The sequence below is a fragment of the Argopecten irradians genome, chromosome 2 (genome assembly GCF_041381155.1).
Source record: "Argopecten irradians isolate NY chromosome 2, Ai_NY, whole genome shotgun sequence".
Taxonomy (NCBI): domain Eukaryota; kingdom Metazoa; phylum Mollusca; class Bivalvia; order Pectinida; family Pectinidae; genus Argopecten; species Argopecten irradians.
In genome coordinates, this window is record NC_091135.1 from 37,356,217 (window position 1) to 37,371,435 (window position 15,219).

The 15,219-nt window shown below is 37.2% G+C and overlaps 1 protein-coding gene across 10 annotated transcripts in view; it reads left to right on the top strand.

The window, feature by feature from the left end:
• The window catches only part of LOC138315369 (dynein axonemal heavy chain 5-like), a 93,237-nt gene that overhangs the window by 50,464 nt on the left and 27,554 nt on the right, over positions 1-15,219 (top strand). For all 10 annotated transcript variants that reach the window (XM_069256342.1, XM_069256339.1, XM_069256340.1 and 7 more), the window contains 25 exons: positions 33-146; positions 319-426; positions 1,367-1,676; positions 1,960-2,096; positions 2,327-2,555; positions 2,944-3,122; positions 3,393-4,071; positions 4,450-4,710; positions 5,066-5,490; positions 5,823-6,024; positions 6,204-6,439; positions 6,801-7,019; positions 7,368-7,669; positions 8,043-8,283; positions 8,456-8,655; positions 8,935-9,088; positions 9,323-9,486; positions 10,527-10,734; positions 11,010-11,171; positions 11,561-11,785; positions 12,194-12,366; positions 12,754-12,932; positions 13,195-13,382; positions 13,811-14,302; positions 14,509-14,755. In XM_069256342.1, the coding sequence (XP_069112443.1) occupies positions 33-146; positions 319-426; positions 1,367-1,676; positions 1,960-2,096; positions 2,327-2,555; positions 2,944-3,122; positions 3,393-4,071; positions 4,450-4,710; positions 5,066-5,490; positions 5,823-6,024; positions 6,204-6,439; positions 6,801-7,019; positions 7,368-7,669; positions 8,043-8,283; positions 8,456-8,655; positions 8,935-9,088; positions 9,323-9,486; positions 10,527-10,734; positions 11,010-11,171; positions 11,561-11,785; positions 12,194-12,366; positions 12,754-12,932; positions 13,195-13,382; positions 13,811-14,302; positions 14,509-14,755 (6,034 nt within the window). The remainder of the gene's footprint in view (positions 1-32; positions 147-318; positions 427-1,366; positions 1,677-1,959; positions 2,097-2,326; positions 2,556-2,943; positions 3,123-3,392; positions 4,072-4,449; positions 4,711-5,065; positions 5,491-5,822; positions 6,025-6,203; positions 6,440-6,800; positions 7,020-7,367; positions 7,670-8,042; positions 8,284-8,455; positions 8,656-8,934; positions 9,089-9,322; positions 9,487-10,526; positions 10,735-11,009; positions 11,172-11,560; positions 11,786-12,193; positions 12,367-12,753; positions 12,933-13,194; positions 13,383-13,810; positions 14,303-14,508; positions 14,756-15,219) is intronic.

Below are 15,219 nucleotides of genomic sequence, written 5' to 3' on the forward strand. Positions count from 1 at the left end.
TACTAATGATGTGAATGTTTTTATCCAATCAGAACTGGCAAGAGCTGGACAGGAGAATCACAGACTTGGCCAATGAGGCGAAGGACAACGTGAAGTTTCTGTACACACTTGAGAAATTCTGTGACCCCCTCTACAACAGTGACCCTGTAAGTACTGAAATGTGAATGTTAGACTCCATCATTGATTGATGTGTCATAAAAACATTGTTGTCATGGTAACGAATCATTTAATTGAATCTATGAACCTGAGTGTTATCAGATTAATCAAAGTTACAATAATACAGAATGATTATAATGTTTCTCTACCCTCTGAAAACAGGTTGGTATGTTGGAAGGAATCCCCGGGCTGATCAATGCTATCCGCATGATCCACTCCATCTCACGATACTACAACACGTCGGAAAGGATGACCTCCCTGTTTGTCAAGGTAAACATCATCAAACCTGTGTATAAAGTACATCAAATATCCTTTATAGACAGGTGTCCTTCATACAGAGGTCAATTATATAGTAAATTGCAACAAATGGGAACTGATGGCCTTTATTTACAGGTTTCCTTTATAGACAAGTATCCTTTTTAGACTGGTATCCATTATAGAAAAGTGTCATTTTTAGATAGGTATCCATTATAGAAAAGTGTCCTTTTTAGATGGCTATCCATTATAGACAAGTGTCCTTTTTAGACAGGTATCCATTATAGACAAGTGTCCTTGTTAGACAGGTATCCATTATAGACAAGTGTCCTTTTTAGACAGGTACCCTTGATAGACAAGTATCCTTTTTAGATGGCTATTCATTATAGACAAGTGTCCTTTTTAGACAGGTATCCATTATAGACAAGTGTCCTTTTTAGACAGGTATCCTTTATAGACAAGTGTCCTTTTTAGATGGCTATCCATTATAGACAAGTGTCCTTTTTAGATGGCTATCCATTATAGACAAGTGTCCTTTTAAGACGGGTATCCATTAGAGACAAGTGTCCTTTTATGACAGGTATCCATAATAGACAAGTGTCCTTTTTAGATGGGTATCCATTATAGACAAGTGTACTTTTTAGACAGGCACCCTTTATAGATCCTTTTTAGACAGGTATCCATTATAGACAAGTGTCCTTTTTAGACAGGTATCCATTATAGACAAGTGTCCTTTATATAGAGGTGTCCTTTATAGCAGGTTTGACTCTATTAGGTTTTTTTTTTGTAAAATAAAAGTGATAAATTGATGCTTTTGATCATGAAACAAAGACTTTACAAATCTGAATGCTAAGCAGACAAGTCATTTGCTATTGTGGGTTGGTCTATAATGTTAAAATATGGAAAAATCAAACAAATGATTAAATTTTCTGAATACATGTATGAATTTTTACAGATCACGAATCAGATGATCACTGCTTGTAAGGCATACATCAACTGCAACAAGACAGAAACCGTCTGGACCCAAGAACAAGACGAAGTCGTCAAGAAGCTTCGGGACTGTATCAAACTGAACGAAGAGTACCAACGCTGCTTCCATAAGACCAAGGAAAAGCTGGAGAAGATGCCGAATGAGAGACCATTCGAGTTCTCAGAGATGTACATATTCGGAAAGTTTGACACTTTCACAAGACGACTGAAGAAAATCATTGAAATCTTCGACACCATTGCACTGTACTCGCACTTGTCGGAGTCCAAGATTGAAGGTCAATATTACAAACGTTAATGTCAGCATCTGTCAGAAATTGATACAGCATTATAATAAAATGAATCATTTAAAAACATATATTCAGATTAGCAGGTTGGTAACACATTGGTACATACACACAGCCTTTCTCTTAAAGCTTCTGAATCGGAAACATATTTCTATATTATGGTAGTTATCTTAATACCTTTAAAGAATTTTGTTAAGTATCAAAACAGATGTACACATTGACTTCAATCTTAGTTAATTAAACTCTTTTAACATATTATCTTGGTATTTTACAGGGATTGAACAGATGGCTAACAGGTTCACTGTTGTCGTCACTGCCATGAAGAAGAAACCTTACGATTTTCTGGATCAGAGGAAGACAGAGTTCGACTTGGACTACGATGAGTTCAAACGACAGGTGGCTGAGCTCCATGTAAGTATATATCTCCCTCTAGACTTTACCTGTTACATGTAATCAATTTGGCTGGAACATCAGTGAAGGTTTATGTTTAAAAACTAACATAAATAATATAGCATATGGTTTGTGTGGGTAATGCTATGAATGTGAAAAAAATGTTGTCTCTCTTGAATTGTGTCCCTTTATCTTATACCATCTAGTCAAATCTAGTCAAATCATTTGTAAAAATATCAAATTCTGTACAGGCCAATATCATGGGATTTATGGATGGTAAATTTGAGAAGATAAGTAGTACTGCTCGATCTATCGTACTGCTAAGAAGGTTTGAGCGACTGGAGCTTCCGAACCTTGGAATTCCTGAGAAGTACCAAAGGATCCTGGGTCACTACGGTCGGGACATCGAGATGGTGTCCAAACTTTACCAGAAAAACAAGAATGATCCACCTGTCGCCAGAGATCTGCCACCAATTGCAGGTACAGTTATCTATATAAACACGATGGCATATTGGTTTTTTTTTGTTTTTGTTTTTTAAATTCTGATCATACGCTCATCTTCTCCCTATCCACCTACAAAACTACCTACATATAGCTTAATGCCATTGTTCATTTTTGATTTAAAAGGCTCATGACTATTTTCTTATTGTGACTTCATTGATTTGGTGAAATTAATTTCATTTCAATAAATTATTATCTTTACTAGAGTTTGGCAATAGTTGTTGAGTGACCACTGATGGCTTGATGTGTTTGTTTAACCTGTAAAACATTTAAGCTGATTCCTCTACCTGCCGTTTGTAATCCCGTAAAAGTTTGATATTGTAGTATAAATATATCTAACTTGATGGTTCTAATCTTCTTTCACCAGGTAAAATTTCTTGGGCCCGTCAGCTCTACCGCAGAATTCTGGAGCCAATGGAGGTATTCCAGAAACAGACCAACTTGCTGGAAACTAATGAGGCAAAGAAAATCATCAAGAACTACAATAAGTTAGCTAAGGTGTTACTGGAGTTTGAGGTGTTGTACCACCGAGGATGGCTCAGACAGGTTCGTAGTTAACCCAATAGATACACAGGGGTTTTAAATATTAAAGTGAAATAAGTACATGTAGAGTCTGATTAGTTTGAAACAGCATAGAAAAACTGTGAACCAAAATTAATCATAATTGATAATTATATAAAATACCTACTTCAAAGTGGAGATAAAATACCTACTTCAAAGTGGAGATAACTGTGGTTTATGTAAAGGCAAAGCAGTAAATAAGAAAATGCATTTGAAGTAATCACTATTTTCATTGGTAACAAATTGATTTTTTAGGTCGAGACTGCTCGGGCAGGATTGCAGGCATCACTTTTGGTTCGTCATCCAGAGACAGCCGAACTCTATGTGAACTTTGACCCCCAAATTCTGACGATGATCCGTGAAACAGAGTGTATGGCACGTCTTGGCCTTGAAATCCCACCTTTGGCTCGGACCATGAGGGCCAAACAGGCAGAATTCAAGGAGAACTATGAAGCCTTGCAGATGATGCTTCAGGAAAACCAGCGCGTTCGAAGCAAAATTCCAACAGCATTTGAGGCTCTGATGGGACCACACACAGGGAAAGTAGACTCTACCATCGACCCAGGCCTAAACACACTGACATGGACCTCCCTCAATATCAAGGAATATATCAGCCAAGTTTATGAAGACCTTCAGGCTCTTGAGTTACTCATGGATCGTGCTCATGATGTGACTGAGTTCAGAATTGATGCTGTTCTAAAGGAGATGGCCACTACCAATTTGTGTCAGCTTCCTGAAGAGGAGCCCTGGACCGTCGATCACTTCCTTGACAACACACAAATGCTGTGTGCCAAGGGCGCACAACTCTTGCAGACCAAATCTATGGTGGTTGAGGAAGCTGCTAACGAACTCATAAACATGCTGTGCACGATTGAGATGGAAGAGAATGAAGGTGCAGAGGAAGAGGTGGTCGGCCAAGAAGTAGACATGGAAGGTAGGACAATGGGATACCTTTTTTTTCGAACATAATTTCACTTCAGTTGTAGACAATATATAATTGGTTCCAATTTCATGAAAATATCTGTAATTTTAACTTAGCAGGATATATAACCTTAGGGAGCATATGTGAACAAACTTCTTTTTTATCGTCAATAAAATTGTAAATAAATTTTGTAAGACTTGTAAAAAATTTTAATGGTACTAGAAAAATGTAACTTTGTTTATACTAGATTGCAAGTTACGGCTTCTTTATATACTTCATGGACAGAAAAAAATACGATTTTAAAGCAAGCAATACTTATACCAAAAACAAAATAAAAAACAAAATGATTTTATCAAACATCTATTCAATCTAATAATAATCTTTGTTCAGATGAGAGGGGAAGCCAACATGGAAGTCCCACTGCCTCAGCTCGGGATCGCTCAGCGAGCAGACGGTCACGTCCAGTGTCATCCAAAGCCAATGCTGTCGCAAAGAAGAAGCGGGAAATGAGGGAAAGCATTGAGGAGGCTGCCAATGAGTTGTTGGCTCATTTCAACCATCGAAACCAGGATGCCTTGTTGAAGGTGACAAGGAATACGTTAGAGTCACTTAGGAAAAGGATCACATCTTCATCCATGGTTCATTATCTAGGTAATTAAGATGTTGGGAAGAATATCCTAAAATAGAAACTAATTGGCTAAAAGATCTGCTGGAAAATTTTTAAGGTTATTTGAACATTATTTCTTTTTAAATAAATGATTAAGAAAATATGTAAATGAAGCAGAAAAAACTGATGTTATTAAATTCCTTACATACGGTAATCTATTTTGAGTTTTGGATTCACCAATCCTCACTCATGGTCAGTTGTAATTTGACTCCAAACACCCTGAGGAATCCTAGACATATAAAACATGTTCTTTTGGCAGATTTATGTAAATGATTATTCTCGTGTTTACAAGATCTTAAATACATATTATACTATAATTATTTTGTTTCTTATGTACAGGTGACTCCAGTAGTGCAAAGGGAGATAAGAAAGACAGTCGTCCATTTTATAAGACATTTGCAACCCTTGCTATCCCTAACATTGTCATGCAGCCTGCACTGGACGAGGTCCAGCAGGCGGTCAACAAGGCCGCACAAAAGATTATTCTGGTATCTAAAGGAGTTTCTAAATGGAGTGACGAACGTAAGCGTGTGACGAAACCACAACAAGTGAGGTCTGGATCAGCCAGTCGCCGAAACAGTGTGGTGAGTAATGCCCCGTCAGAGGGATCTCACTCAGCCAAGAAGGGCGAGGAAGAGGCTCCAGCAGTACAGAGCTATGTCATACAACAACAGGTGAAGAACTACTATAAGGCAGTGTCGGAGAATAAAGAAGTGTCCAAACTTGTCTCGCTACTCTCCACATCCATCAACTCTAACAAAAAGGTAACGTAAGATATTTAATATAGAAAGTTTTAAATGTAGATCACCTTTTATCATCTTCAGTTACTCAGTCATAGATTTATCTTTAATGAATTGTCTTGTAAATTTAGAAAATTCACATCAAATGGAGACTTAAATTTCATATTTTAAGCATGCTCTTTCTCTAATTTAACTTTAGCTTATAGCAAGCAATGTTGCAAAATATTCTCTTTAAATGTGTTTTCATTTCATTTGTAATTGAAAATAGATGAAATATTCTTAAAAAACTAATGTTATGAAATTTGTATGCCCTTGTATGTCAACATTGCTTTTAAATTCTTTGTATTTGTTAACAGGAAGTAACTACTGCCCTAGACAAGTTTGCTGAGTACCACCCAATATGGGAAGTAGACCGCGACGAAGAACTTGAGCAATTCACTAAAGAAAAGCGCAGTCTGTCAGAATATGAAGCTAAGATCAAACATTACGAGGAACTGGAAGTGAAAATAGCCAATTTGCCGGAATACTATGATGTGGGGCCTATAGCTTTGTATACAGGTAGGCTTTATGAACGGTACCATGAAGAAATCGAATATCCCAAAGATAGTTGTACAATAGAAAACCAAATGTTCATACTAGAATTAAGTAAAATTAGAATCTGATAGGCTCAATACAAGAAAGCTATATATGAAAATCTACATCTTATGGTTTATTAAAATGAATGTATGTTTTTACAGAAAACCTTAAACTGGGCCTGACCACGGAGACAAAAGCATGGCGATTACATTATGGAAAGGCCTGTAATACAAAGCACATGACCGAGATGGAGGAGATCTTCAACTTTATGGAGGATGTAACAAAGAGACTGTCTCGACCACTCAAGGACCTCGACGATGTCAGGTTCACAATGGCTGCACTCAAAGACATCAGAGAAAACGAGATCAGGATTGATATGAGCATCTCGCCTATAGAGGTAGGTTTTAGAAAGGTGGATGAATGATTAAGGGTAAAATTATATTATTGATGAAGGTTAAAGATTATATTTATTCAATGATCGAAAAGGTTAAAGGTCAAAGATGAATGAGTGATATTAAGGTCAAAAGTTAAAAGTATATCATTGATAAAGGTAAAAAAAAAGTTTTATGATTGACAGGGTAAAAGGTCAAAGGTGAATGATTGATTAAGGCTAAAAGTATGAATTTATACTGTAAGTATATGTTTCGCAAGGTTTTAGGTAAAAGAAATAAGTGCAAAAATAACTTTAAAATAATCATCAATTTGTATATCATTAGAATCACTATACAATCTTTAAATCCCTCTAATTTTTATTTTAGGAGTCTTATGCCATGTTGAACAAGCATGAACTCCCAGTGAACAAGGAGGAGATGGAGAGGTGCGATACATTGCGATATTCATGGGAGAAACTACAGGTTCAACAGTCCGAGGTTCAGACACAACTTCTCGCTGTACAGCCCAACTTCAAGTCGGAGCTCATCGAAAATGTCAAGGAGTTCAAAGTGGACTGTGATAATTACTTCGGGGACTACGATAATGTAAGATTTATGTTTAAAATAAATACATTTTTCTATGTTTTCATACTAGTTCTGATTGTCTGATTCTTTTTTTTCACCCCTATATAAAAAATCTGTGAATAGCTCAAAACAAAACCAATGTTATTGTGACATTAGAGACATTGACGTTGCGACATATGGGGTAGCCCACAAATTGTTCAAGTTTGGTAATAAGGAAAACCCACATCTGGTAATAAGGAAAACCCACATCTGCATTAGGCATCTTCTGGTGTAAAAAAAAATGTATGGCCTATGAACAATATGCAGAAAATTATGGTACATGTATTCCCTTTGTGCATGTCTCTATGTAAAATGATTTCATCCTTTCAGAATGGTCCTATGGTGCCAGGAGTACCCCCACGTGAAGCTTCTGACAGACTGGTAATCTTCCAGAACACATTTGACATTCTATTCAAGAAGTTTGTCACCTACACTGGTGGTGAAAGTTTGTTCGGACTCCCTGTTACCGATTCTCCACAGTTACTCAAGATCAAAAAGGAGCTTAACCTCCTCCAGAAGTTATACGGTCTCTATAACAACGTCCTAGAGACCGTCCATGGTTATTATGACATCCTGTGGACCGACATCAACATCGAGAAGATCAACAATGAACTGATTGAGTTCCAGAACAAGTAAGAGAGCTTTCCGATATAAATTATGTTAGATGTATGAAATATTTATGCCAAAGAATGTTTTCTTTGCCTAGTATTTTATAGTTCTTGTTTGTTGCTCTAATTTTTCTCTCTTTTCATCTGATTTTAATAAGGTTTTGTTGTTTAACTCTTAGTGATTTTTATATAACATTTGAATGTATTATTTCATATTTTCAAATCCACTGACACTCTGAGTGACATCTTTTAAGACGACAACAAGCATATCGGGGTATTCAGACATATCAGAAGATGAAGATGTTTTGAAAAATAAGATGAATATACATTGTAAGTCACTACTGTTCTGAGGTATCTTTTGAGAATATGTAACACTCATAATCCATTACTGTTACAGGTGCCGAAAGCTGCCCCGAGCTCTCAAAGACTGGCCTGCCTTCGAGGATCTGAAGAAGACCATTGATGATTTCAATGAAATGGTGCCTCTACTTGAGCTCATGACCAACAAGGCCATGAAGCCGCGTCATTGGCAACGTATGTCTGACGTCACTGGGCATGTGTTTGATGTAGAAGGAGACAACTTCATGTTGAAGAATATTCTAGAAGCTCCCCTCTTACAGTACAAAGAAGAAATCGAGGTATGGTTTTTTTTTTTCTCTCCGTGTTTTGCTTTAAAATTTAGGAAAATTTGTCTAAATATAACTTAAATGTTTCTTATTTTAGAAATTCTCTTTATAAAGCTCCAAGACTTCATCTTCCATATGATATAGTATTCCGATTATTGACCTTTGACATGTTGAATTTTTCTAGGACATCTGTATCTCAGCTGTCAAAGAGAAGGACATCGAAGCCAAACTCAAACAGGTCATCAACGACTGGAACAACCAGGAATTCACCTTCGGTCAGTTTAAATCTAGGGGAGAATTGCTGCTCCGTGGCGACACAACCGGCGAAGTTGTCTCCCTTATGGAGGATTCTCTTATGGTTCTGAGTTCACTGATGAGCAACAGGTATGCATGGGCGAGATTATACATAAATAATTACTTAATATTTATTCCTTCAGTTAGATTTCTGTAAACAAGCTTTCTTTTACAGTTACTGATCTTTAATTTTAGATTAGTTTTCGTAGAATGAAAATTTCAAAGAACAATATTTTTATATAAGTTTATAATTAGTTAACATCTATTATACTGTGATAGCAAAATTTTACAGAATAAACATTTATTGAATGACTGTTATGACCCTTTGTTGACATTATTTGACCTTGCTGTGACCTTTTGACCTTGTAGGTACAATGTACCATTTAAGAAGCAGATTCAGCTGTGGGTACAAAATCTAACCAACTCATCTGAGATCATTGAGAACTGGATGACTGTCCAGAACCTCTGGGTATATCTAGAGGCTGTGTTTGTGGGAGGTGACATTGCAAAACAGTTACCAAAGGTACGATTTTACAATGTCGTATAATAACCTGTTATACTGCCAAAATTATTGACTTTACTTTTCAAACAAAAAACATTTATGCCAATTCTATGAAATCAAGAGGAACATATAGTTTTAACAAATGTTTGTCCTGTCCCATAGCATTTCTTCACAATTTTACATAATATTGAGACTTTCATATCTTATAGACATTTCAGGTTTAATTTTCCTTCTCAACTTCTTTCCCAAATATAGGAAGCTAAGAGATTCAGCAACATAGACAAGTCGTGGATTAAGATAATGACTCGCGCCCACGAGACACCAAACGTCGTCCAGTGCTGTGTTGGAGATGAGACACTCATGCAGCTTCTCCCTCATCTACTGGAGCAGCTTGAGCTCTGTCAGAAATCTCTTACAGGGTAAGTTGTGGTGTCAGAGGCAAACTCTGTCAGAAATCTCTTACTGGATAAGTTGTGGTGTCAGAGGCAAGCTCTGTCAGAAATCTTTCACAGGGAAAGTTGTGGTGTCAAAGGCAAGCTCTGTCAGAAATCTCTCACATGGTAAGTTGTGGTGTCAGAGGCAAGCTCTGTCAGAAATCTTTCACAGGGTAAGTTGTGGTGTCAAAGGCAAGCTCTGTCAGAAATCTCTTACTGGGTAAGTTGTGGTGTCAGAGGCAAGCTCTGTCAGAAATCTCTTACTGGGTAAGTTGTGGTGTCAGAGGCAAGCTCTGTCAGAAATCTCTTACTGGGTAAGTTGTGGTGTCAGAGGCAAGCTCTGTCAGAAATCTCTTACTGGGTAAGTTGTGGTGTCAGAGGCAAGCTCTGTCAGAAATCTCTTACTGGGTAAGTTGTGGTGTCAGAGGCAAGCTCTGTCAGAAATCTCTTACTGGGTAAGTTGTGGTGTCAGAGGCAAGCTCTGTCAGAAATCTCTCACAGGGTAAGTTGTGGTGTCAGAGGCAAGCTCTGTCAGAAATCTCTTACTGGGTAAGTTGTGGTGTCAGAGGCAAGCTCTGTCAGAAATCTTTCACAGGGTAAGTTGTGGTGTCAAAGGCAAGCTCTGTCAGAAATCTCTTACTGGATAAGTTGTGGTGTCAGAGGCAAGCTCTGTCAGAAATCTCTTACTGGGTAAGTTGTGGTGTCAGAGGCAAGCTCTGTCAGAAATCTCTTACTGGGTAAGTTGTGGTGTCAGAGGCAAGCTCTGTCAGAAATCTCTTACTGGGTAAGTTGTGGTGTCAGAGGCAAGCTCTGTCAGAAATCTCTTACTGGGTAAGGTGTCAGAGGCAATTATGTTGGGAGGGAGTTCAAGCTAAGGGAATACATACTTTGTTTACTTTTAACATATTCGAATTGATGATAAAGAAGCCTTTAAACAATCACTAAATTCTATTGATAAGCAGTACTATGATACCAAAAGGTCTTTTTCTTGTCAAACAAAATAATACCTGAATATTTTTCTACAGATATCTTGAGAAGAAGCGTCTGTTGTTCCCTCGTTTCTTCTTCGTGTCGGACCCTGCCCTTCTCGAGATCTTGGGACAGGCTAGTGACCCCCACACTATCCAGGCTCACCTTCTCTCTGTATTTGATAACATCAAGAGCGTCAAATTCCATGAAAAATTCTACGACATCATCTTATCGATCTTCTCCTCAGAGGGAGAGACCATTGATGTGAGTGATTTTCATATTATGCTTTGCCTTAACAACTATTTCACCTTTGAGAGCAGCTGAATTCTTTTAGTTAAAACAGAAACAAAATGAAAATCATTACTTAATAAAATTGTAATAAGAAAAATTGGATTAATTGAATTGTGATGAAAAAAATCATGGACAAGAAAATGAAAAAAATTGAGAATTAATTCATAACATGGATCGATTTAGATATTTTTTCCCTAGAAATTTTACCTTTGTCTTGATTAACCATGCTGACCTCTCACCTTTTGTAGCTGGAGAAACATGTGAAAGCGGAAGGTAATGTGGAAGTATGGCTAATGAACCTGATGATGATGGCTCAGAAGTCACTTCATGGTGTTATCCGAACAGCAGCTATCGCCATTCAGGACAACAACTTCCAACTGCTTGAGTTCCTGGACATGTTCCCAGCTCAGGTAACACACCCAATATACACTATATAGTCATTGGTTTTGGACTGTGCTTACACCGAGAAAAACTATGCAAATCTTGATACGTGTATCAAATTTATTTGAGCACTGGTTGCACTAAGCCACAGACTTTTATTTCTTTGACCTCAAAAGATAAATCATTTGATATGAAAATTCAGAGAAAAAAATAACTGTTCTACATTATACACCTTACTTAAATGATTGTAAACAAGATTAAACTGTATTAAAAGTGATAGCTAGAGTGCAATGTTTTTGAACATGTCTTACCATACAGCAAATTTAAAGTTGCCTTAATTAGTGAATAGATTTAAAGTATAAAGCTAAGTTTTACTTATTTATAATAAAATTGTACGATTCCTGTTTTGCTTGTTAAGGTCGGACTTCTAGGACTACAGATGATCTGGACGCGAGATTCTACCGATGCCCTGACACATGCCCGCTACGATCGTAAGATCATGCAGCAGACGAACCAGGCCTTCCTGGAGCTACTGAACACCCTGATCGACCAGACCACACACGACCTGACAAAGGTGGAGAGAACCAAATTTGAGACTCTTATCACCATCCATGTCCATCAGAAGGACATCTTTGATGACTTGGTAAGCACTGTTTCTTTGACTTTTAGACAATGGAATGCTGAAGCATTGGATTTGTGGTAACAGACCTTTGTAGAAGTTCTTTTGAGATTTAGGCTATTAATTAATTACTATAAGTGTATTATAACACTTCTTTTTAAAGAAGTGGACTGATAGCAATGGTTGTCAAACAACAGAAATGTTCTACTTAAATAATGGTTTCTAATTGAAGAATGGTTAAATATGAAGAATAAATTATTGTTTACAAGAAGTAAGTCAATGCTGCAAGAAGTAAATAATTTTTCTATACTGTACTATATTTGCTCTCACTGTTCATTTGAATGTTTTACTGTTTCATAAACACCAAGCTTGTTACTGACTTTGATTGTACTATCATGTGACTATACATTTGCTTTTATCCATACATTTTAGGTGCGTATGCACATCAAGTCCCCCACTGACTTTGAGTGGATGAAGCAGTCACGATTCTACTTCATTGAGGACCAAGATCGCTGCCTCATTTCCATCACAGATGTAGACTTTATCTACCAGAACGAGTTCCTGGGATGTACGGAGCGTCTTGTCATCACCCCTCTTACTGACAGGTATGGAGGTCTTGACTACCGTAATTACAATATTTCACCAATCGTGGCAGGGCTTACGATGGCTAAGTGATTCGAATGTCTGTCATTTTATCATTTGACATTCCTCTTTTAGCCCATGTAGGGCAGTTGCCAGAAATTAGTCATAGATTGTTTACTGCTGGAACTCTCGCTTTCTTGTTGTACCAAAATCTGATAAATTTTCATTCAGATTTAAAAAAGAAAAGAAAAATGGAAACAAAAGTTAGAACTGAATTCACCTATTATAAAGTTGGCAATTAACTTAATGTCTGTCCCTTACTTTCTGAAACATTAAACTTGGAAATCTTTTGTGTGAAGGTGGTAGTTAAATTTGAGTAATTATAAATTCATTATATTTTCTGTTATTAGATGTTACATCACCCTGGCCCAGGCTCTGGGTATGTCGATGGGTGGAGCCCCAGCAGGACCTGCAGGAACAGGCAAGACAGAAACAACCAAGGACATGGGTAGATGTCTCGGAAAATATGTTGTTGTCTTCAACTGCTCTGATCAGATGGACTTCAGAGGATTGGGACGTATCTACAAAGGTAAGATATTGGATATTATTGTATGACTGGTGTTTTTTGTTGTTTTCTGATTGGCGGATACGTTTCTCAGAAGTATTCATCGTCCTCAGGTTATATCACTTCTTTGGGTTGATAACTCACCATATCTACCAGAAAATAGGTTGATAATTATATTACCTTTATGATTATTACATATGTGTTTGTTTATTCCCTTGGAAAAACCTGCATTAAGCTGTAGATATTAATGGAAGAAGTTTAAATTCTGATAATCTTTTGCTCGCAGGTTTGGCTCAGTCAGGATCCTGGGGATGTTTTGATGAGTTCAATCGTATTGAACTTCCTGTGCTCTCAGTGGCTGCTCAACAGATTGCCATTGTACTCACGGCAAAGAAGGAAAGGAAGAAGAACTTCATCTTCACCGACGGAGACAATGTCTCATTGAACATGGAATTTGGAATCTTCTTGACCATGGTAAATTGACAGTTGTATCCTGGTCCTATTAAAGAGTACCACTGTCAGTTTTAAGACATGATTGTCTGAAGTTAGAGGGGATTGAATATTTTGAAAACTTTTATTTCATGAAATAATCAAGAAAATGATAATTAAAAAGCCTGGCTGTAACTTAAACAAAGAAAAAATAAATGATATCATTTTGTGTCACATTGCTTTTAAATCTTGATATCCACTATACTGGGTTATCTCCCCTCTCTAGTCTAGACCCTTAATATTTGAATAATATATCATGATTTTTCTTGGTTTGTCAAGATTTTAGGCATTGATTGATTCTTTGAGTTTTATCTAATCATTCTGACACATGTATTTAAGCATCATATGAAATAAGTCACTCACCAATAAATGATTGAAGAACCTGTAAATTTAATGTATAATTCTATATTTAGAACCCTGGTTACGCTGGACGACAGGAATTGCCGGAGAATTTGAAGATCAATTTCCGTACAGTGGCTATGATGGTTCCTGATCGACAGATCATTATCCGTGTGAAACTTGCCAGTGTCGGTTTCATTGAGAACATTGTGCTAGCTCGTAAATTCTTCACCCTGTACAAACTCTGTGAAGAACAGCTCACCAAACAAGTCCATTACGACTTCGGTCTGAGAAACATCCTGTCCTGTCTCAGAACTTTGGGAACAGTGAAACGTGCCAACCCAACCGACCCAGAATCCACCTGTGTCATGCGTGTGCTTCGTGACATGAACTTGTCCAAACTTGTGGACCAGGATGAACCGCTCTTCCTGTCCCTCATCGACGATTTGTTCCCTGGTGTTACCCTCGACAAGGGAGGCTACCCAGAGTTAGAAGGTGCTATTGATCATCAGATAGAGGAAGCCAAGCTTGTCAAGCACCCTTCATGGAGGCTTAAACTCATCCAGGTTAGTTGGATGTTTATTTTGGATGAAAAATCATAGCAAATTTTGTTGTGCTTATATTCCAATAGATCAACATCAATTCGTAGAGAGTAAAAAGAAAATTTTTCTCTCTAAGAAGGTCTATCCGACAAATTCCTTTATCATTCTCTGATATACAAACTTTTTGTCTACTCTGTTTTTATTACTAACCTACTATTATGCCTTACCAGTTGTTTGAGACCCAGCGTGTGCGTCACGGAATGATGACTCTTGGACCCAGTGGAACAGGAAAGACCTGCTGCATTCATACACTGATGAAAGCCATGACAGATTGTGGCGAACCCCACAAGGAGATGAGAATGAACCCAAAAGCTATCACAGCACCTCAGATGTTCGGGCGTCTAGACGTGGCCACCAATGATTGGACAGACGGAATCTTCTCAACTCTCTGGAGACGTACACTGAGAACGAAAAAAGGTATACACATATAATTTAATTTGAGTGAAAATCAGAAGTTGCTTATGAAAACTCTGTACTGTAAACTACTTTATTGTTGCCAGATACAAAATTTTCATGTAATTTTGTGAGTTAAAATTGTTCACCAATATAAATGAATACAATGTACATAATTGTCAATAAGAAGCCTTAATCATGAATGGATGTATTTTGAAAAATAGCAAATATGCAAAACATTGAATACTCAAAAAATAAGTGGTTTACATTATTAATACCCAACTATGTGTGGCAATTTATGCAGCTGACATACCTCAAGTAAGGAATTTCATAATAGTTGAAGTGGATAAATCCTTAGTCTGTTGAGTTCAAATTAGATTTAAACTATTGACGTAGAATTCCTTATATGAAGTTTACCAACATTTTGATAATTCATTCCTCATTCAGATTTTACACGAATACTGAAAATGTATTTTTTCTCTCTTATC